The sequence below is a fragment of the Clarias gariepinus genome, chromosome 27 (assembly GCF_024256425.1).
Source record: "Clarias gariepinus isolate MV-2021 ecotype Netherlands chromosome 27, CGAR_prim_01v2, whole genome shotgun sequence".
Taxonomy (NCBI): domain Eukaryota; kingdom Metazoa; phylum Chordata; class Actinopteri; order Siluriformes; family Clariidae; genus Clarias; species Clarias gariepinus.
The window spans coordinates 19914146-19937818 of NC_071126.1; the positions used below are offsets into that span (position 1 = coordinate 19914146).

The 23673-nt window shown below is 42.9% G+C and overlaps 1 protein-coding gene across 2 annotated transcripts in view; it reads right to left on the reverse strand.

The window, feature by feature from the left end:
* ppp4r4 (protein phosphatase 4, regulatory subunit 4) overlaps positions 1–21889 on the reverse strand; it is a 28958-nt gene extending 7069 nt beyond the window's left edge. For both annotated transcript variants that reach the window (XM_053489130.1, XM_053489131.1), the window contains exons 1-19: positions 21748–21889; positions 19310–19383; positions 13689–13791; positions 13373–13520; positions 11577–11650; positions 11336–11442; positions 10772–10879; positions 7795–7916; positions 7286–7408; positions 5487–5650; positions 4301–4420; positions 3690–3767; positions 1846–1929; positions 1504–1686; positions 1295–1400; positions 1024–1171; positions 765–909; positions 637–675; positions 474–545 (exon numbers count right to left, since the gene is read on the reverse strand). In XM_053489130.1, the coding sequence (XP_053345105.1) occupies positions 474–545; positions 637–675; positions 765–909; positions 1024–1171; positions 1295–1400; positions 1504–1686; positions 1846–1929; positions 3690–3767; positions 4301–4420; positions 5487–5650; positions 7286–7408; positions 7795–7916; positions 10772–10879; positions 11336–11442; positions 11577–11650; positions 13373–13520; positions 13689–13791; positions 19310–19383; positions 21748–21852 (2103 nt within the window). In that variant the 5' untranslated portion in view covers positions 21853–21889. The remainder of the gene's footprint in view (positions 1–473; positions 546–636; positions 676–764; positions 910–1023; positions 1172–1294; positions 1401–1503; positions 1687–1845; positions 1930–3689; positions 3768–4300; positions 4421–5486; positions 5651–7285; positions 7409–7794; positions 7917–10771; positions 10880–11335; positions 11443–11576; positions 11651–13372; positions 13521–13688; positions 13792–19309; positions 19384–21747) is intronic.
* Positions 21890–23673: the final 1784 nt, after the last annotated feature.

Sequence of the window (23673 nt, forward strand, 5' to 3'; positions counted from 1 at the left end):
CTATACAAGGGTGTCAAAGGCACAGCCCAGAAGCAGGACAGATCTGATCCTATTCGGGCCACCAAATAAACTTCATAATCAGGGTTATAAATAAAAATGGTCTACAATAAGAATTGTATACATTTGAGAAAAAGGGCTAGTCTCTGTTGTTCCACTAGGGGGCCAAAACAAAACAAGCCCCTGATAAAGAATATGCTAACAAGGTAACTGTTCATTAGCATGCTAAATATTTGATGTTTAGTTTTTTCCCCATCGTCCCACTAAAGACTGCATTAATGAGCTTAACTTCTTCCTTCGTATCTGCTGTCTCGATGAAATCACACCTGCTTACTTTATCATTACAAATTTTACAGTTTTAACGTTTCTGTAATCCAGCCTGAGTCTCCTGTTCCTGACATTTTGATGTCTTTAGTGCATTCAAAATCAACCTGGGTACGCTTTTATCCTTCTACAGTACATGATTGCTCTCTCACCATTTCCAGCAGTAGAGTCTCCTCCTTCTCCTTCTTTTGGTCCAGCAGGTCTCTTTCATGTCTTTTATGATACTGCCGGAGTAAGAAATCATCTAAGATTCCATAATACACAAATATTATCTGATAAAATCATAAACACTTTAGAGAGAACGTAAAGCGATACCGGTTCTGTGATGTCCATTTTGTCCAACTCCAGGACTGTCTAAGGGAGTAATATATCAATATAAAATATTATTCGGGATAATGCTTTTTTTTTTTTTTTAAAGGACGAGAAGTCAGGACGTGTCTCACCTTGCGCACGGTGGCTACGACGTCTTTGTCCTTCTCGCGACAGAGCAGCTTTCTCACACAGAACTCCAGCTGCTGGAGCAGATGCTTGTCTGCAGGTAGCCGTATGGTGGACCTGAGCCTGGGCAGCATGTAGCACAGTTTATACCTGCACACGGTCAGACACACACACACACACACACACACAAGCTTTAACCATCAGGTACAAGGATAATTAACATGAGTTGTGTGGCTATGTGTTCACTGTAGGGTTAGAGTTCACCTGACGTTAGCCACGGGGTCGGTAATGAGCTCCAGGGCCTGCAGGAGAAAGTGCTTACAGAAGTAGGACTTAGAGAAAAGATCGATGGCGATGTCGCACAGGTCCAGAAAACGTAGCCGGTTCCAGTAACTCCGCCCTTGAGCAAGCTCTTCAATAAAGTGATTTTGTTTTTTTTTATTTACGTGATGTAATATACAATCGATAAATATCAATTCATATCAAAATACCCTTTTTTAAATTGATTACTAAGGTAAATGTAACGCTCACTCACCCTGCACTATTTTGCTGATGATCTCCTGTCTCTGCTCCTGCTTGCGGTTGTAGCGCAGAAACACGCACAACGTCCGGGCGGCTTCCCTCTGCACCGGTAGCACATTCTACACACACAGAGGGGGTTAGATCTAATGTGAGTATGAGTCAGGTGTGTGAGTGCGTATGTGTGTGTGTGTGTGTGTGTGTGTGTGTGTGGGTGTTTCTCACATTGGTGGTGATGATGCTGAACATCCTCTGCAGGAAGCGAAAGTAGATGTGGTCTCCAGAAACAACTCGGGGCAGACAGGAGTAACGCTGCAGCAGCTTCTCATGGACACGCCAGCGTAGTGAGGATGCGGCTTTCTGCTCAGCCGCCACCAGCGCAGGAACCAGGTCAGGAACGTTCACCTGCTGAGGAGAGCCACAATCTTACAGTGAAACATGGGAACAATGGGAAACAAACACTGCAGTAGCAGTTTTGGTGGCAGAACAAGGAGGAGAAGAAAAGATACTTATAGCAATAGTAGTCTTATTAGTGTTTTAAACATAAATACACATTAGTAAAAGTACCTTGCTCTCTGGTCCTGCTCCCTCTCCCCTGGATGTTGCCAGTTCCAGTGTTTCCTGGAGATGAGTGAGTAAAGAATCCAGTACCTGCAAACAACACAGACCAGGCTCAGCTAGAGGCTCAGAGAATCAGACTGAAGCTCAGATAGTAGTTTAGAGTTTCACACCAAGGATAATATAGTGGCCCAGAGAATCAGATCAAGGCTCAGCTAAAGGTTCAGAGGATCAGACCATGGCTTATATAGAGGCTCAAAGGATCAGACCATGGCTTAGCTAGAGGCTCAAAGGATCAGACCATGGCTTAACTGGGGGCTCAAGGGATCAGACCATGGCATGGCTAGAGGTTCAGAGGATCAGACCATGGCTTATATAGAGGCTTAAAGGATCAGACCATGGCTTAGCTAGAGGCTCAAAGGATCAGACCATGGCTTAGCTAGAGGCTCAGAGAATCAGACCACAGCTCAACTAGAGACTCAGATGGAGGCTCAGACAAAGGCTCAGTTAGAAGCTTTACAAAGGAATGGTCTGAGGCTCAGAGAGTGGCTTAGACAGAGACTCAGACATGAGCTCAGACAGAGGTTTAGACAACCAGACCAAGGCTCAGAGATAGACTCAGTTGGACTGAGGCTTAGACAGTGATGCAGACAGAGACACAGATAGAAGGTCAGACAGTGATGCAAAGGCTCAGACAATGACGCAGCTAGATGGTGGAGGCTCAGACATGCATTTAGAAAGGGGGGGGAGGTCAGACTTAGGGTCAGAAATAAATCAGACTGGACCGACAGACAGAGGCTCAGACAAGAGGTCAGAATGAGATCAGAATGAGATTAGACAGAGATCAGACAGGGGCACAGACAGGGGCTCAGACAGGGACACAGACAGGGGCTCAGACAGGGGCACAGACAGGGGCACAGACAGGGGCTCAGACAGGGGCTGAGACAGGGACACAGACAGGGGCTCAGACAGGGGCACAGACTGGGGCTCAGACAGGGGCACAGACAGGGGCACAGACAGGGGCTCAGACAGGGGCTCAGACAGGGACACAGACAGGGGCTCAGACAGGGGCAGAGACAGGGGCTCAGACAGGGGCTCAAACAGAGACACAGACAGGGACACAGACAGAGGCTCAGACAGGGGCTCAGACAGGGGCACAGACAGGGGCTTAGACAGGGGCTCAGACAGGGGCACAGACAGGGGCTCAGACAGGGGCTCAGACAGGGACACAGACAGGAGCTCAGACAGGGGCACAGACAGGAGCTCAGACAGGGACACAGACAGGGACACAGACAGGGGCTCAGACAGGGGCACAGACAGGGGCAGAGACAGGGGCTCAGACAGGGGCTCAAACAGAGACACAGACAGGGACACAGACAGGGGCTCAGACAGGGGCACAGACAGGGGCTCAGACATGGGCTCAGACAGGGGCACAGACAGGGGCTCAGACAGGGGCTCAGACAGGGACACAGACAGGAGCACAGACAGGAGCTCAGACAGGGACACAGACAGGAGCACAGACAGGGGCTGAGACAGGGACACAGACAGGGGCTCAGACAGAATATCGGACAGCTACAGTACTTGAGTCCACACACAGCCTGTACACAAGATAAAGCCTCTGTGTTTACACACGTAGGGAGCAGATGGTGTTGAGTAAATAAAAACAGTTTAAACTACTGTTAAATCCCTTAGAACACTTGAGTGTTACACTCTCACAGACTGAATGGACATTACGGTCACACAACCCATAACCCCACCCTCACTGTCACCCAAACACACACAGAGCTTCAATCCACTTATTAATAACAGCGTGAACAATCTCTCTCACACACACACACACACACAGGTCCCACCTCTAATGAGTCATCCTGCAGTAAGGTGATCAGCTCTTTGTGTACATAATGCACATTCGGACCCAGCAGTTTAACCACCTGGGAAAGAATAGTGTGGAGAAAGAGAAGGGCAGAGTTCAGTTAGAACCTTAAACCAAACCCTTTACACAGTGTGTGTGTGTGTGTGTGTGTGTGTGGTAATTACATCTATAAGCCCTCAGCATGGTGTGCAAGAACAGAATCAGTGCATGACTCACTGCAGGTTTAATGTAAACAGTAAGGCGGCATTTCCCTGTTGCCATGGTGACAGCATTATACAGCACCATATGCTGCATGTATAGTGAGTATATAACTGCAAAGATGACTATATGGTGAAAGCTTGAGTGGAAGAAATTTAAGTACTCTGAAAGGTCCTGTGTGCCGGTGATTTCTAAGCCGGTAATAAATAAGTTAGACATTACTGCTGGGAACGCTACACACACTACCAGTCAGAAGTTTGGACACACCTAGGATGTAGAAAATAAACTGGAACTCCTGTTGCCATCCAGCTACTGTATGAGGCACTGGTTATGTGGTTAAGTAAAAGCACCCCATATGAGTGTCTCACATATAGTGTAGTGTAGAAGAAGTACCTCGTGGAAGCCCTCGGCAGCGGTGCGTCGCACTGAGATCTCAGGGTCGTGACAGAGGCTTGAGAAAGTCCGGTACAGCTCAGACAGGAAGTGGTTCGGGTCAGCGAATAACACCATGGCCTAGGGTAGAGTATGTGCGAGTAATAAAAGGATTAGATATTAGATAACAACAATATATTTCAATACTTAGGTTCTTTAAGTGCTAAAGAATGGTCATGACTTCATAGATTACTAGAGCTGGAACAGGAAAAGCTATGTCAAAAATATTCATTTTATTATCATTTTCCTCTTTTAATTGGATAATTTAAGTGAATAATATGTTTCAGCTGCACCAGTTCTTTAGCGCTAACTGATGCAGTAAGGAGCTTCTCATTTCCTAAACAGCCGTCTTGGAGATGTAGAGTGACGTTATTGTCCTGCATCAAGCAAAGACAACAACTAAGGAGATACAGGAAGACCCGTCCAACACATTATTACACCCTGGAGGAACAGTGCTGAACCCTCACCTTCACAGAAGAAATGTGGTCAGTAAAACACACCACTTAAACGCTTGAAAAAATGAAGGAGCTTTTTTTTACCTGCCCTAATGGAAAGCCTTTATAGGAGAATTGAGCTCATTATAACGACGAACGCGGCGTGACGGTCAGGTGTCCAACACAACGTTGGTATGACTGCGTTTAATAAACACTGACTCAGGTAATGTTTTGTTCTTTACTCAGGTTCATTGTTTATGAAAGCAAATGCAACTATTTTATGATTATAGTGATGATTAGCTAGAACTCTGAGGCCATTTCTACTTTGAAGAATTCGCAGTAGGTGCGTGCAGGCATGCGGAGAGTCTATTAATAACCAGCGCAGGAAGCACAGGAGCACTCTAATGCAGGCAGATGGCGAAGATACAGGTTTCATTTCCTCCGACAAGCTCGCAGATCAAAGTGTCCTAGCTCGCAGCTCCTTTCTCTGCGTTTTCAAAGTACGGCACTCACAATCTTTTTTTAGTTTTTAGTTTTGCTCACATTGAGGGAAACAGGATATGGAGCAGCACTCTAAATCAGCTCCGGAGACGACCCTGGCCTATGTTATGGCAGATGGACTTGTGCACGCGGATAAGGAGTGAAAATGGTTTTCTAAGCTTTTGGATACACATTGAAATGCGTGAGTGATGTCAGTGCTTTACGGTACTCACTGGGAAGTTGTAGGCGCAGTTGCGGCGCACCAGCGCGTACTTGTTCTCCAGTTCCAGAGGGTAAGGCTGGCTGTCACAGTGTCCGTTCTCATGCTGCAGGCCGAGGCAACACAGCTTCTTATAGAACTCCAGGAACCAGAGGTGCTGCTCGTTTGTGAAAGACGCTGCGTGGAGAGGCGGAGTTGGGATCAGCACAGATCTGGAGAAGTCTGGATAAGATCTCGTGTGTAATCAAGGACAGGAGGGGTATTAAATAAAGGCTCAGGGGCTCTTCGCCAGAATCTGACCTCAAAGCGTGGCTAAATTCAACTCGGAGGATAAATCGTGAGTAAGTCTGTGGAATTCAAAGACGGTCATTTAGAATTAAGTATTTATGTGGGGAAAGTTGTTCCGAATCTGGTTACGTGGGCAGGAATCAGAGCCTTCGCATGTTTCTTACAGCCAGCTGCTGTGTTTTTGTGGCCAGCGCTATGGGTTTAGAAATAGTTTAAGGTCAATAATTTCTCTTGAACTTTTTGGTCTTTTATATCAGGATGTGTTCCACTGTTTCCTATTAACACAGCAGACAGTGAGGACTGTAAACAGAATGCATTAAAATATCTATAGCCTTTCCCTGATATAAAAGAGACAGCTATCTTAGCGAGGTAAACCCGGACTGGACAGGGTGCCAATCCATCGCACACACACAGCGCAATCGCATTCATTAGGGGCAATTTGGGAAAATCAATTAGCCTAATCTGCATGTCTTTGGACTGTGGGAGGAAACCGGAGTACCAGGAGGAAACCCACCAAGCACAGGGAGAACATGCAACCTTCACGCACACAGCCCCCGAGGTGGGACTCGAACCCTCGACCCTTTACGACCATATCTCGGGTGATTCAAACTGTTAGAAAGTGTATTATGCGCTGGAGCGTACAGTATAACCCTTGCATGTGCCGTATTTACACATTATCTCTGAGTGCTTTCACACTATGGTCTAACAGATTCCAGTACACTTGCCCCTAAAGTCTGGCATGTTTGCCTAATGTGAACACTTATACTGAATACAGATCAGCGTATTGAGCTCGAGTCCACTTGAAAAGGTGATGCTGAGACCTATACAGAGTACTCAGGCAGAGCTTGAACAAAATGTGAAAGTTAACCCTAACTGAACATGGAAGAGATGAGAACCCATTGTTAAGAACTCTCACATCCTCTGAATTACCCAGAAAATACTCATGTACAAAGCAATCATAAGGAGTAAGAGTGGAGCGGGTAGCAATCGTACCCTGCCACGGAACAAATCAACCATCCATAATGTGAAATCAGCTTTAGAATCGGCAAAGTTCATTGGCTTTATCCATGTAGGTAGCACAATGGAAATAAAGTTGTCTAATCTAATCTAATTAAATCTACTCACTCACTCGTTCTCAATACCACCTATCCTGTATAAGGCTGTGGGAGGCCTGGAGCCTATCCAAGGGTACTGGGGGCAGGAAGCAGGGTACACCTTGGATGGGTTGCCAATCCATCGCAGCTAATCTGAACTAAACTAATCTAATCTAATCTAATCTAAACATACAGTGGCCAATATGGCTCCTTATACTATGTGTTAGCTTCATAATAAAGAGCTATGCTTTGATCAAGGTGGCTAAGCTTTTGCAACCCTGGCACTGACTATACTGCTATGCATTGTAAAGATGTTCAAGATTTATTCAATTAGTCTTTAACATTACATCCCCAGTCTGTATTTTTCCATAAGGTCATGTTCTAATCTGTGAACCAGGTGCACAGGTGCGATTATGGTCGGGACACTCACCTGAGAGGCCATGACACAGCTTGCCGTACTGGAAGGACAGTGACGACAGCACTGCCTCGTCAGCTTTAAAGCACTTCTCACAGAACGTCTTCACTAGCGGGAATATAACATGCGTCCTGTCGTCTGTGGAAAAGTAAAGAAGGCGGAGACCATAACGGCTGCTTTACCTTTTTCTGGCAAATCTATTTGTATTGCAGTTTTAACAAAAGACATGGTCAGAGAGCGGCTTTAACAAAAACCCAGTGGAGATTTAGAGGCTTAAAGAGAAAGGAAGCGGGGGAAAAAGCTCAAAATGAAGGGAAGGAAAAATACACCCCATTGTACATTGAGGGTAACTCAAATGAAAACTTAACATAAGAACTGCAAAATACTGCAAAAAAAAACCCACTCTTGTAAACATCAGATCATTAAATTCAAATGCAACATCTGAAGTCATATGAAAAGCACTAGTTCTGAGCTAAAGTGAATTACTGGTTAAAATAAATAAATAAATGAATAAAGCAGCTGACCGCTGTCGAACATCTCCAGAAGGTTAATGATGGTGTCGAAGGCTGCCAGTCTCACAGTGCTGCCCTCGTCACGTGCCAGCTCCACTAACTCCGGTAACACCACAGCCTTCGTATGTTCCGGCCTGGCACATGAACGAAAAAGTAAAAAGAGAAAAAGATACACTGTTAGAAACTAATGTGTTGTTCTTTAAGTAAGTAAAGTGCACAGTGCATCTCCTGCATGCAGTGTTGGTGTGCATCCTGAGTAGGGCTGTGCACCACACGTCTGTACTCAAAACGCTGCAAAAGAAACACTCTGTTGCTAGGGTGTGCTGAGAACTCTAAAACTTTGCGGCTATTTTGGATACTTTGGAAATAATGTTACATATACTGTATCACAGGTTTACTGATCGGCTTTCATATACATTTATATTTCCCTTTGAAACAAGACGTCAGAACAATGGATTGAGGCGCTTGATTGATTTGCATAGCGCTAGGATAATGGCGCAAAGCAGAACTGCAAAAGCAGAAGCTGGTGGTGCCGATGGTCGGAAGGAAAAACTCCCTAAGAAGCCATAAGCAAGAAACCTCAAAAGGAGAATCAGGCTCAAAAGTGACCTCATCCTCATTTGGGTGATATGAGATACTACAAGCATAAATAAATCTTTTCTCTAGTGGTAATATGATCTAAGAAGCAGTTATACAACAGTCAAGAGTTTAATAAAAGAAATCTGGAAATACCAGTTAGCCTAGTCCGCATGTCTCTGGACTGTGGGAGGAAACCGCAGTATCTAGAGGAAACCCAGCAAGCACGGGGAGAGAACATGCAAACTTCTCACACACAGACTAGAGACAACGATCCGACCCTCGAGCCTCATTCTCCCTCATCTTCCCGGCCTCTTAAAGCCGATTCTTCAGTCCAGCCTTCCTTAAAACGTGTTAAATGACACCCTATATGATCTCGTCTTGTCTTGCTCTGTCTCGAACTCATCACCTACTTAATCAGGCCCTTCCACACACTCCATCTTATCTATATGTTCCCCTCTTAGTACTGCTCTGGGCTTTTGGTTCCTGTAGGTTGCATTACTGTCACCTAAAAATCTCACTCTCCCTCAACTTCACAGTCTTTTAAAACCGACTTTCCAGTCCAGTCCTCCTTAAAAAATCCATTAAACGCTTCCTTTCCTAATCACCGACTCCCGAAACTAAAAGACTTTTAACATTTCCTTCTACTCCCCCTAGTTCTTGGATATAGAACTTGAATAACACTCACTCACACACTCATCATCAATGCTATATCAAATGCTTTTTCCTGTATTTAGGGCCACGGGGGCCCTGGAGCCTATCCCACGAGGTTTAGGGCATGAGGTGGGGTACACCCTGGACAAGGTACCAATCCATCACAGGGCACACACACACACTATGTGTCAATTAGCCTAACCTGCTGGTCTTTGGATTGTGTGAGAAAACCGGAGTACCCAGAGAACACCCACCAAACACGGGAAGAACATGTAAACTCCATGCACACAGAGACGGGAATTGAGCCTGGCGGGGAATCAAACCCGGATCCTGGAGGTGGAAGGCGTCCGGGTTTGATTCCCGGGTACACTTGAGTAACATCAATTCTTAATCCATAGGGTCTAATATGATGATGACCATTTTTAGACAATTCTTCTATAAGAGTATTTGTGAAGTCAGACACAGATGTTTGACGAGAAGGCCTGGCTAACAGTCTCTGCTCTAGTTCATCCCAAAGGTGTTCTATCGGGTTGAGGTCAGGACTTTCACACCAAACTCGCTCATCCATGTCTTTATGGACCTTGCTTTGTCCACTGATGCTCAGTCATGTTGGAGCAGGAAGGGAAACTCTTCGCACAAAGTTGGGAACATGAAATTGTCCAAAACATCTTGGTATGCTAAAGGATTAAGAGTTCCTTTCACTGAAAATAAGGGCTAACCAAGGCTAACTCCTGAAAAACAACCCCGCATCATAACCCTGCCCTACCAAACTTTACACTTGGCACAATGCAGTCAGACAAGTACCGTTCTTCTGGCAACTGCCAAACGCAGACTTGTCCATCGCATTTCCAGACAGAAAAGCGTGATTCGTCACTCCAGAGAACACGTCTTCACTGCTCTAGAGTTCAGTGGCCTTACACCAGTGCATCCAATGATTTGCGTTGCACTTGGTGATGTAAGACTTGGATGCAGCTGCTCGGCCATTAAAACTCATTCCATGAAGCTCTTTATGCACTGTTCTTCAGCTAATCTAAGGGCCACATAAAGTTTGATGATCTGTAGCTACAGACTCTGCAGAAAGTTGGCGCTCTCTGTGCACTGTGTCTCAGCATCCGCTGACCCAGCTCTGTAATTTTACGTGGCCCAACAGTTTATGGCCGCGTTGCTCTCATTTTCAATCACTTCCACTTTTACGACTGGCCTTATTGCACAGGTTGCATCCTATCACGGTCCAATACTGGAATTCACTGAGCTCCTGAGAGGGACTCATTCGCTTAAGTGAATACTTTTGGCAATATATTGTATATACAGTACATTTTGTTGTTTGGCTGCTCCCATCAAGGGGTTGCCACAGCGATCCATCTTATCTGTACAACAACTTGGCACAAGTTTTAAGCCGGACGCCATTCCTGACATAACTCTCCCATTTTATCTGTGCTTGGGAACGGCACTGCTTCTAGTGAAAAGGATTTGGGCATTGGCTGGGAATCGAAATTGGGCCTTCCACATATACATATACACTTACTTTTCCGGCACTAGTTGGAAAAGGCGCTGTGTTTTTATTGGTACTTATTATATTATAAGTGTTTGTTATTATTAAAGATTAAAGGAAATACAACAAAAAGTTCTAGAAACACAAACTTAGATTTGAATATCCTTGCATTCATGTCATGATTATTAAATCGAGTTTCAGGAAGATTTGCATTGTTTATGTTACTCTCTCGTTCTCTATTCCTCTTTCTCGCATTTATCTTTTTACCCAATTCCCCTGGCGATGTTCTCCAGCTGGCGACACATGCAGGAGCGCACCTCGTACTCCACGTCCTGACACAGCGACCTGACCAGAGGCAGCAGGTCCTTCTTCACCCTGCACAGGATGGCACAACAATACAACAGCTCAGGCTTGTTCAGAATTACACCACAGCGCTGCTTAATACTGGATGCTGATTGGTCAGGAGGTGGTGATAATACTCTATAACAGCAGCTTGGACAGTATCATGGGTTTATTAATTTTATGAATGTAGTTGTTTTTATGTGATATACAAGAAACGAAACACTTCAGCTTTGGGGTGGGAGCAGTATCACTGCTTCATCACACCACTTCCTTGTTTTTAGTTTAGCTTATTTAAGCTTTGGAAATTAGTAACTATCATGAAAAACATTATTAAATGATAATTTATAGCTGTAAATAAAATAAAAAATTACCCAAAAGGATAAACTTAAAGGTGTTTAGTGATTATATACATTCTCCTATATACGATTGGACTTGTGCTGGTTCATACATGCCCTCATTCCTCACGGTTCACACAAACAGGACACTCACACTGATGACTCAAATTTGGCAGCCACCTTCCCCAGGATGCGACAGCTGGCCAGACGAGCCGGTACGGACTGCGAGAGCTGAGCTTTCGATACCAGTGGGCTCAGGATCTGCAAACACCATCACACCACAATAGCAGTCACGTCTTAGCAGCTCACTTCTGTGTGCTATATTAAGCTAAACAGCAGATCTGTAACATGAAACAATAGGGGAAAGAAGAGTGAGGAAAAATAGGTCTCATTACCTCCTGTCTGATGGTTTCTTTTGGTAAAGCATCAATAGCTGATAACAAAGTCTCAAGCCATGCGCCGCTGACCACTGTGGGAAGGAGATAAGAAGGAGACGTAAAAAAGAAGGCTTTGGACAGGATTCACTGGAAGCAAATGTGCAAATGGAAAAGGAATCCAGGTGGTGTATTAATGTGATGCAGAATGACTGTGCATAATTAATAGGAATTCATAAAGGCATTAAAAATGTCCTCTGAATGGTCAGAAGTTTAAAAAATCGTATGACCATACGTGTACGAGCACGTTATTCCACACGTTCTGACGCGTATCGTTCTTATTAAACTGATTTACTCACGACACGTAAGTCCATAAGTTCTTTGTCTCTTTGTTTATTTTTAACGTAAAACGTTCAACACTTCTTACAGTTTTCTTGCATGAATCCACTATGGTTACAACAACTTATTTGCTGTATCTTATTACGGTTTTAGGTTACGTGATTACGGTCTAAAGCTTGTGTTCTCCACACTTCCATATCTTACCAGCTACTGCCGTGCGTGATAGACATGCAACTACACAACTACGGAATGACGTCACAGTACAACTTACGATCATCATGAATGAATGCTTAACTAGTAACTTTAAATAAACACAACAACAACAACAAAATTATAACAATGAAATATGGCTCTTACAATACGTGTTATGCTTAATCATTGGTTCATAAAGATTTATGCTATTGCCAAAAGTTGATAGTACAGAAATAAATTCACTATTTATTAGTATTTTGTACAAATTAGAGTCAGGGGCAGGGCTCCACCTGAGCAGAGCTTATGATGTCACTACACCTTAACGTCATGACTTTGGACCAGGCATTGTTCTACATTATGATTGTAGGCAGGTTCAACAGAATGTAGTAACTGCACTATATGGACATACAACGTATTTGGCCAAACCTGCAATGACATTGTATCCAAATACTTCAGTATGGAGTCGACCCAACTTTAATAGCTATAACAGGTTCCACTATTCTCGGAAGGCCGTCCACAAGATGTTGTAGTGTGATAGTGGAAATTCCAGCACATTCATTCTTCAGGGCATTTATAAGGTCAAGCACTGATGTTGGATGAGAAGGCCTGGCTCACAATCTCTGTTCCAGTTCATCCCAAAGATGCTTGGTGGGGTTGAGATCAGGGCTCTGTGTTCGGGCCGGTCGAGTTTCACCACACCAAACTAAACAAACCATGTCTTTATAGTCCTTACTTTGTGCACTGGGACACAGTCATGTTGGAATAGAAACAAAGTGTTCCCGCAAAGTTGGAAGCGTAGTATTGTCCAAGATATCTTGGTATGCTAAGGCTTTAAGACTGCCCTTCACTGGGAATAAGGGGCCTGATTAAAAACACCTGGATTCAATAATTAACAAGTTTGGACAAATACTTTTGTCTATATAGTAAATCTTCATTGTTTAATCTGACATGTAGAACATAGTGTCCAGAATTACTAGGACTGTCTGTGAGGGCACAATTTTACTTGCCAAAGGTTAAGACCCTCTTAGGGTAGGGCCCTCTTACGGAGAGCGACTACCTTATTATGAAAGTATTTACGCCATCAATATTTAAATTAGCATGTCCATTAATAGCATTAATAGCATAATAGCATTCCCCTATGTAGGTGTTTCCATGAATAATGAACCTTGAATTAGATGATGTCAAAGGCATGATTTACAGTATGTATTTTTACAGTTTCATCACCAGTCATATTTTGATGTGTATTTTATGGAGGTGCTGTTAGAGAAAAGCTCCCTATTTCTGACCTGTGTCTCGGTGGTCTAGGTTAAGAAGAACGATCTGCAGGATCGAGTGTGTGTGCGTCTGGATAAGGACGATGTCGTCCTGGAGGATGGTGAGAAAAGATCCTGCCGCAGCAAGCTGCATGTCTGCCCCGGCCACGTGCAGCACTTCCTGTGAGCAAAGACAACAAAAAAAAAAAGATCCGGTTGTGTAGTTTAGTCTGGTCGCCTTGGCTTATTGCTAGGAGACGCTGTGGGTGATATAATACACGTGGATCAAGTTCTGATTGTCAAGGCTGAGAATTAAAGAATGAAAGGCAGTACCCTGACTTTGTCCTACCCTGACTTTTGGCACCACTCTTCTGAAGGTTTCCGCTGGGTTCTGACGCACCAGGTTTGGCAGGTTCACAATCACGCTGGCTCGCTGGACATCCTGTCCGGAGCTGATCGAGACACGGGACAACGGCACAGAAACAACAGGTTGTGGAAAGTGGAAGGAAAGCGTACAACCATGGGTTTATCTCATCTTATTGGTCATGTACCTCATATAGGATGTGCATTATGAAAAAAAATAAAACTTTGGAAGAAAATTGTACATGTCTCATTGGTGTAACATGTGAAGCAAACTTCCAGTGTTTACTTGCTGTTTATCACTCTGTATCTCTAAGAATATAAAAAAAATCTAGATATTAAAGGGGACATTATAAAAATTCACTTTTTTATCACATGTCTCTAGTTGGTGTGTATATAGGCAATAAGAGTAAAACATAAACACTATAAACCTGCTCCGTCTGTTATTCATGACATTTATACTGTTTCTAAGAAGACTGCTTGTATATAATCACACTGTAAGGCTCATCTCATCTCATCGTCTCTACCGCTTTATCCTGTGTACAGGGTCGTGGGAGTCTGGAGCCTATCCCAGGAGATCTAGGCCACGAGGCAGGGTGCCAATCCATCGCAGAGCACAGACTCACGTACATGCACTCAAACACCATGCACACAGACCCTGAGGTGGGAATCAACCCGGACCATAGAGGTGCGAGGCGACAGTGCTAACAACTGAACCACCGTGCCGCTCACTGCAAGACTAATGCTGCTAACAATAGCTTGTACTGAAGCAGGAGAAAACTTCAGGATAATAAGTCTAAGGAGCAGTGATAAAATAGGTGTGAAAAATTTCAAGCCAAGTTTAGTCCTTTAAATAGCATCGCAGCAACAATTGGTCCGACAGCGACATCATGTCCCTGGCCAAAAACAGTTGCGGTAGGACGGCATAAATTAGTAAGAAATATGTGACACAGAACATCTCCTAATAAAGCCTTCAGATTTGTTTGTACACGTCTACAGTTGTCTGGGGTTGCGTGTACAGCTGTTACTTTGACTTTTAGCTTTTAGCTTTTAAGTGTTGTTCAGTTTATACCCTTGCAGGAAAAATCTGGATGCTCGGTGACTGTCGAAGACAGCTGTTGTGAAACAGATAACGTCAAAGACGTACGTTCTACTTTCATTTTGGAACAATTTTTTAACCATGACGGGACATGTCGGAGGGACGTCATTTCAACGTCCAAATGTTTGCTGGGAACAGTTCCACTGTGTGGAAAAATAAGAGCGAACGTTGTCTCACCACGTTGTCATTACTTTTACCTGTTTAGAGATATAAGATTTAAACACAGGCCTGACATGACATGTCTCATGTCTTAAACAGCTAAGATAGATGGAACGATAGCTGGGTTAGTAGCTAATGGCTACCAGCTAATTTAGCCTTCCTTGGGTTTAAGTGGTGTTTTAACTTTCATATCACTGAACACTGAGGATGTCGCAATAAATTAAGACTCATATATAAGGCATTTATTTTTGTTTCAACTGTTTCCGGTCCCTGCTTTCTGATTGGCCAGGAAAACGCACTTCTGCGAAAGGGTGTCCGAGGACACGGAAATGGCATGTCTGAAAAACGAGTGAGGCAGGAAGCCCGAATGTAGGGTGTGAGGTGCGTTTCAGCTGGAAACGTAACACATAACATTTTGGAAGGCCTTAAGACTTAATTATAGTATAATCTAACGTACAGACTTAATTGCATAAAAATAGAGATCTCAGTATGGACCTGTAAGATTATTATCGCAAAAGGCTGCAATTTATTACTATCTATATATATATATATATATATACATATGCATCGTCTGGGATTTGTTAATAATTTACCTAATTGTTTTGTATTTAAATACTTTTGAGGTGATAAATAAATATTGTCAGACATCCCCTTAATGAGATCATTTGTGCTGATGTTTGGTGTTAGTCTGGATGGATATGTTTCAATATAAAATGGTACGTTTAATAGTTACATATCGCAGTTTAAAAAGTAAACACAATACATTTTTAAATTTTTTTGCCTTACCAAATCGTGCATCCCTATTTTTACATGTGATCTTTAATAAAAAGCCGATTTTGGAGAAAAATGCTTCGCCTCGTTCGAAACTTTTGTCAAAGCGTCAGGTGGTTTTAAGACGTTGATGAGTCCCTGTACCTTGCCTCGACCATTTCCTCACCGCACGCTCGCTCTGAGCTATTCATTACCTTTGCACTTGCAGCGTGTCCCCCAGTGCCCTTTGTTGGCAGAAGGTTATTTAATAACTAAGAATGAGCTGTGCTTGCTGCCAGGTCTGTCAGAGGAGGGAGACGGCGATGTGGTCATGGTGTGTGCACGCTCACAATACCCTCAGCAGCGTTGTTCAGCACTGTTTCTCTTTCTGGACTAGTGATCAGAGGACACAGTGGGGCAGCTGGGGCCTTGGAGGGGGCAGTTAATGGAATGGGTCAGGGGTCCAGTAAATTAGTTTTATTCTAAAATCATCACGAGATTAAGATGGTGCCCAGCTACTCTGGTTCATTGTGCTAGAAAACCACAGGTTAGTTAAGGTTAGTTAGTTACACTCCTCTTGTTTATAATTCCGCATTAAAAAGCTTTGCATCCTCTGTGCATCTCTGCGCGGCTTAGCACTCATCCCTCTCCTTTCTATCACCTCACAGATTTGTTGGCAGCTCTGCTTTTAAGCTCCGACTGACAGCCAGCAGGGGCAATTAAGCTGCACTGAGAACTAGTTTGCTGCCCGAGGGAGTCGAGGTGTGGAACGACTCTGGAACTTAATTAGCACGGGGAAAGATCTCTACGTAGCTTTTTTAGGTTAAAGAGAAATGCCGAGATCTGCCAAGAAAGTGTGATTGGCTGTTTTCTGGCGCATATCTGCGTATTCTGAGATCAAACTGTGACAGCAGGCGATAAGAAGCTCATGTGTCGTGTTTCCTGGCGGGCTGATTATAGAACGCTGGGCATGAACGCTCGAACACACACAACCTCAAGTGTGTGTCATTTACGCTTGACCTAAAGTCTGACCTGGGACAAAGATAATATGTCATGAAGGGGGGGAAGTATTAGCATGATATGCAGGTGGGAAGTTCATGACACAACAGCTAATCATCTGCATACGGTTGAACCAGGTACGAATTCACAAGACTTTTTTAGACTAATGAGAAAGAAGCCAGCAACTTTTCCATTCGAAAGCAGCAGGAACAACAGCGACGAGAACATCAAGCAATAAAGTTGCACCAGAAACATCTCAGGTCCTAGAGCTCACACCAAACTAGAACCATTTACGTTGATCGGAACTCTGACTCTTGTCAGATGAAACAAAATAAATCTGTAATAATCCAGTTGGTTATGTTTGGAGAAATAAAGAAAAACAACATCACATACACAGAGTGAATGAAGCACGGTGGTGGGAGCATCATGATACACCACTGCTTCTCTGAGACGTTACACAATCTCGAAGGTCACATGAATGGAGCGACGTTCTGGGACACATCGAACATGAAACTGAGTCTGAGGAGAAGATCAACGATCTGAAACATCTAGCTGTGAGAGCGCCAGAAGATCTTGCATGACTGAGATGATCTCCGGCTCTAATCTTATTAAAAATGTATGAACGAATGAATCAGAAAGATCATCATGTTGTTGGAGAAATGAAGACGATGTATCAAAGGAAAGGAAATGAAAACCTGAACCGACGAGCTGCAAAAAGCTGATTCCTTTTTACTTAAGGAAACGACTTTTCTCACAGTAAATTTGCCCAACATTTAATCAAACGTAAGCATGTAATCAAGTTCGAAAAAGTTATAACTCCTACACGGACCCTCTGCGGAAAATAAAACATTTAAGATGTCTTTGAATGGCACTTCGGACGTGTTCGAGCTAATTAAAGTCTTTGTTTTTGCAAAATTTATGAGCAACCTTGTGTGTGATTGAATTAGAGGCATCTGAGAGCTTTTTTAACTGGGAAGTGTGTGTGTATGTGTGTATGTGTGTATGTGTGTGTGTGTGTGTTTGGGTTAAGGCTGATAAAAGTATAACCCAATCTTGTAATCAGATCACAGACATCCAACTTTAATCAGCTGAAATCCTTCATCAGATAGCGATGGACGCGTGTTGTAGCGGAGCGTCTGAGTGTCAGTGACACGGAGGACTAAGAGCGCTTCCTTTCAGAAGTCCGCTCATCATCCGGAGACGAGCTGATAGTTAACTCGGCTAAAGACCTGAATGAAAGGTGGCTAGCTGGATTATACATGGGGCAGGTACACGAGTGAGGTACGAGCACGCTATGCTAACTGCACAGGGATGCTAACGATTAAAGCACTTTACTATTAAAATCCTTTGAGATGGATTTTTTTAATGCCATAAATATATTTTACATACTTAATTTATATAATATTAAATAAATGTATTGTCTATAAAAAAAATTTGGTCTTTATAAAAAGTCCTAGCATATACAGGTAACATAGTTAATATTGAATTTATACAGGGTATCACCTTTGGGGAAAAAATATTTTTGACATAATGATGCAGCTGATTGCACAGGTGAAAAATGGATCTTGCAAAAGTGCAATTCGTGGAATCTCGTGATATAAAAGGTGCGGAAATAAGACTAAAATTAAAAATTCCCATTAAAAATATTTAAAAATAATAGGATTTTCCTCTTGTACTGTACATCCTGCTCACGATAAAACTGGCTTCAATTTAATTTCATATTTTATATATTTTTGTGATACTGTATATATTATCTATACCACTCCACAATAATATCCAAATTGGACACTTTTTGATTATCTACATTTTTTTGTAGATATGTGCGTATATTTAAAAGAATTTGAGCAAGTTTATATTTTATATTCCTAAATGTTGTACTTACAAAATAGATTTAATTAGTTATAAGAATTAAACTTAAATTTAAAGTTGTAACTGTAATATTAAAATAGTAATAATGTTTAAAGGAAACTAATAAAATTCAGTCAAATGAGTCGTTAACTAAATAATAAATCCATAATGAATATGACAACATATACGGTAATGTACATATTAAATTAAATTAAATTATCTGGATTAAATAAAAGAAATTGGAACCGATGTTTTACTGCGCCAGGCTGCAAAGTGCCTAAAGATATCATTTTTAAAACTGCTTGTTAACATAACAACCCCAGCAGCGACCTCGTTTCCCCTCTCGTCTGTTCCAGTCCCTCAGCGATCAGCATCAGCAGTAACTAATCACCGCCTGATCATCTGTCATCATCTGCACCTGTTTCTCACTGGTTTATGCCTTAAGTTAGATGTTTTTTTATGCTTTAATGATTCATAGGTCACTGTGTGGATTAACACACAACTCTGAAGCTACTCAGGTACAGAAACTAGACTGAAAATACATACGAGACACAACCTGTCCTTTAAGAAGCCTGGAGAAATATTCCTCAATACTGCATAAAAAAAAAAACAAGAGCTTCGGAAGCAAAATATAAAGAAATAGGAGGGTCAAAACTTTTGCACAGTACTGTAAATGACATGGCCATGATGATCTGGGAGAATCTGGATTGAAACATTGTCTTAAGATAAAAAGCGTGAAAGGTAATCGTATTTACCTGAGGAGGTAGACCGCTCGCTCGATATCATTCAGATCTTCATCTACAGTCAACTTCTCGATCTCCTCTGCAGTCTGGAACATCACACCAATTATATTCATACATTAATGAGGACGTTCTGTAAAACAGCAATAAGTTCCTGGTTCCTAGTTTTTAAAGATAGATAAAAATAATAGCAGACCGTTGTGTTTATTGGTCTATACTCAAATCGTAATTAGTGTACACTGCCAGACAAACAAAAAAAAACGACAAAGAAATCTCCATTTAGAATTAAATAAGTAAATACTTAAGAGGCTTTGATTGGATAATTGCTGCAGTGATTAATGTGTTTCAGCTGCAGTAATTCATTTAGTTCTAAGTGATGCAGTGAGGAGTCTCTCATTTCTTAAACAACCATGCTGGAGAACACATCCCGCAGTCATGAACATCAGGATGTTAGTGTGTTTCAGAGGAGTCGAATTAATATCCTGCATCAAGCAAAGAAAACAACTAGGGAGATCGCTGAAATGACTGGAATTGGGTTAAGAACAGTCCAACACATTATTAAACCCTGGAAGGAGAGTGCTGAACACGCAACCTCATGGAAAACAGTAAGAAACGGAGATCACTTGTCCATAAGAAGACCACTTGTTAGTGAGAAAAATGGCTTCAGTTTGCTAGGGAGCATTAGGAATGTTGGAAAAAGGTCATGTGAACTGATGAGTCCAGATTAAGCCTATTCCAGAGTGATGGGCGTGTCAGGGTGAGAAGGGAAGGACATGAAGCGATGCTCCCATCATGCATAGTGTCCACTGTACAAGCCTCTGGAGACAGTGTTATGATCTGGGGTTGATCACTTCCTCAGGTCTAGACTCAGTAACATTATGGGGCAATAAAATGAAGTCAGCTGACCACCTGAATGTACTGAATCAGCAGGTCATCACATCTATGGAGGGTTTCTTCTCTGGTTACACATTTCAACACTCTGATTGTGTAAGAGTGGTTCTGGGAGCATGAGGAATCATTTTCACACATGGACTGGACACCACAGAATCCTGCTGGAGAAGTTTACGCAGCGGTTCAACTCTTGCAGACGGGGTTAAGGGCCTTGCTCAAGGGCCCGACAGTGGCAACCTGGTGGAGGTGGGGCTTGAACCGTCAGCGTACCGATCTGTAACAAAGTGCCCTAGCCCTCTGAGCTACTTCCGCCCTTTTGGTTTGGTTTTGGACAGTTGGTTCAATACTGCCATCTACTGAAGTGGAGTACGGAGCAGGACATGACATGACATTTAAACAGACAATAACGCTAATTACACTGCATTTCAGTGTTTATTATATAATTTCAGTAGTTTTGGAAATAAATCAAGCAGGAAACGTTAGTGCTATTAAGTTGGGTTAAATCGAAAACCGAATTGGCCAAGAGACTAATTGAATCGAATCGCGACAGCTCTAATCGATGTACGTGGACACTCCAGGTCTTATTATTATTATTATCAGTTTATTATCAATATCAGTGTTAATTGATCCTCGAATTTGAGCTTAGAGTCTGTATTGTTATTAAGGGTGTCTGATACTGAAGGTGTTATAAATATCCACTGGAGGTATACTCTCTGCTTCTCCTGGCCTCAGTACTGACATGGTTTGATACTCCATCAGTATCGGCTGATACTCCAGGTTCGAGTATTGGTATCAGTTAGAGAAAGTGTGGTACTGTGCCACGGCCAGGTGGTGGATTCACTGCTTCCAGATGACTCAGCCGAACAAGTGAGGGGGATTTTCATGCGAGGACGGTGAGGATGTGAGGATGCAAAGCACGATGGACTGCGGGGGAAGAAACAGAGAGAAAAAAAAGAGTGCGTGGGCCGAGAGCCGCGGGGGCGGAGAGTCTGTTACTCCAGGGCTTCTCTCATTAGCCCGAGGCACTTCGGCCACGGAACCTCCCTCCCAAAAAGGATGCTGAGAGAACCCCGGCGCCTCCTCCTCCTCATCCTCCTCCTCCTCCTCACCCTCCTCCTCTACCTTTTGCATACGTATAACGAATTCCTACGTGATGAGACTACTGATCTCATACACCGGAGGAACCTCATCCAAAATCTGGTATCTGGGAGGTAGGGCGGGGAAGGATGTCAGAAAGGTTTGGGTGGGATTTATAAGCTGGAAGGATGATGGGAGTGAGGAGGAGCGGCAGCGGTGATGCGCAAAGCTGTCAGAAAGTGCGTCACTCAGTGAAGCGGTGTGGGCAACCCCTATGCCATCCTGTGTCTCCTGAACATGCACTCGTCAAAACACACACATACACACACCGGCACAGATGTAACATGTACGTACAGTATAAAGCATATGATTATGGCATGCATGCAGAACATCCAGGTGGTAACAGTCATAATTACATATATATATATATATATATATATATATATATATATATATATATATATATATATAAAGCAGAACCATACCTTCAGACTTCTGCGTATGGGTCTCTCGATGAACGCCAGGTCCTGCAGGTCATCAATTTGTCCAAACACACTGGACTGGCTCAGGGTCATCTTGCTGATGAACATCTGCTCTGGTTTTTAATGTCTCCTTCACCTGTCTCTCTCTCTCTCTCTCTCTCTCTCTCTTTTTTGACTGTCTCTCTCTCACACCTCAGGCATTTTTCCCCCCAGGAGTCAAGAACGACGGATTCTCTTCCTCCCACGGCCAAAGAGAAGAAGAAAACCTCCTTCAGGTAAATCGAGAAACTAGAAGTTCAAAAACATGCTCCTCGGATGATGTCGTTAAAAAAAAAGAATAATAATAAGGAAGAAAGCCATATCTCAAGCCTGGAGCGGGAATTCCTTGAGATGATCAGATGATGATGATGAACTTTGGATGGATGATATAGGAGGAGGAGGAGGAGGATGCTTCTCCATTGCACCAGCTGTCTCAATCCTTATAGATAGATAGATAGATTGCTACCTAGTTAGCTCTCCTAGCTAGTAATGCAACACACACACACACACACACACACACACACATATATATTGCAACCCAGAGATTCTCTATTAATTGAGGCTAAGACGTCACACGACAGCCGATCACCCCGACCTAACGTCCAGATATTAACGACACGACGCCGATGGAACGTCCTTCCCGTCCTAATAAAAGAAGGAGACGCCGCGGTTGGTGTTTTTTCCGCGCTGAAGATCGCCCGAGCAGCAGCAGCAGCAGCCCACTCGCTTCAAACGCACTGCACCAACTAAAGCCGTCTCCATGGAGACCGCATGCCACAGGAGCGCGCGCGGAGAGCAAGCGGAGCGGATCAGAGCGGCTCGCCTTCGTCATCCACCACGTCATCACCATCATCATCATCATCATCATCAGGCAGACAGAAACAGCCGGAACAAACAAACAAGCAAACATAAAAGACGGAAAGTTTTGTTTTGTTGGTTTTTTTTTTTTTCCCCCGTAGAGAAGGCGTGTCTTCGCTAACTTTTAAGGAAATGTAGGCGTGACTTTGAGGCCACGCCTCGAACGAGAAACGAGAAATGCCCTAGTGTGGGGGCGTGTCATCAGGGACGCCATATAAGGAAGTGCATGTCCATATATGGTAACAGGAAGTAGCTACATTCCCTATATGTGGATGAACGCTTTGCCATTAACAAATATTCTGAAAACGGTTATGGTTTTTAATTATAACTATAAATTATATGTTGTATAGTTTATAATAACATTATAATGGTCATGGTTTATATATATATATATATAAAACATTGATTCATATAAAAAATTGGTTTATTTAAATAGATAGATAGATAGATAGATAGATAGATAGATAGATAGATAGATAGATAGAGAAAGAGATAAATTTTTTTTGTTTATTATATAAACACCTTTCAAACAATTAGCTCCACCCACCACACAGGTCTTACACACAGATGTACAGTTACAAAACATAGTCCATCTGTTCACCTGCACACAAAAGTATTAACACCCATTCTACCCAATGTAACATTTAAACTCTTATGGTTTTAATTACACTCATTTTATTAATCACACACACACACACACGCACGTATGTATATACAGTATTTTTTTAAAGATACATTTCTATTAAGGGAATTTATTTGCAGACAATAAGCCCCAGTTGTGCGGTTACTGAACATAGTCCTCCTGTTCATCTGCGCTAAAAAGTATTGGCACCCATTCTACACATGGTAATTTCTTATATTTTCACTATGTTATTGTTGGCGTGTCTTGCTGACTTTAAAGAAAATGTGGGCGTGTCTTTAAGGCCACGCTTCAAATGTGAAACGAGAGATGCCCTAGTGTGGGTGTGTCACAAGAAAGTACCTGACCAAATATGGTAACAGGAAGTAGCTACATTTCCTATATGTGCCCGT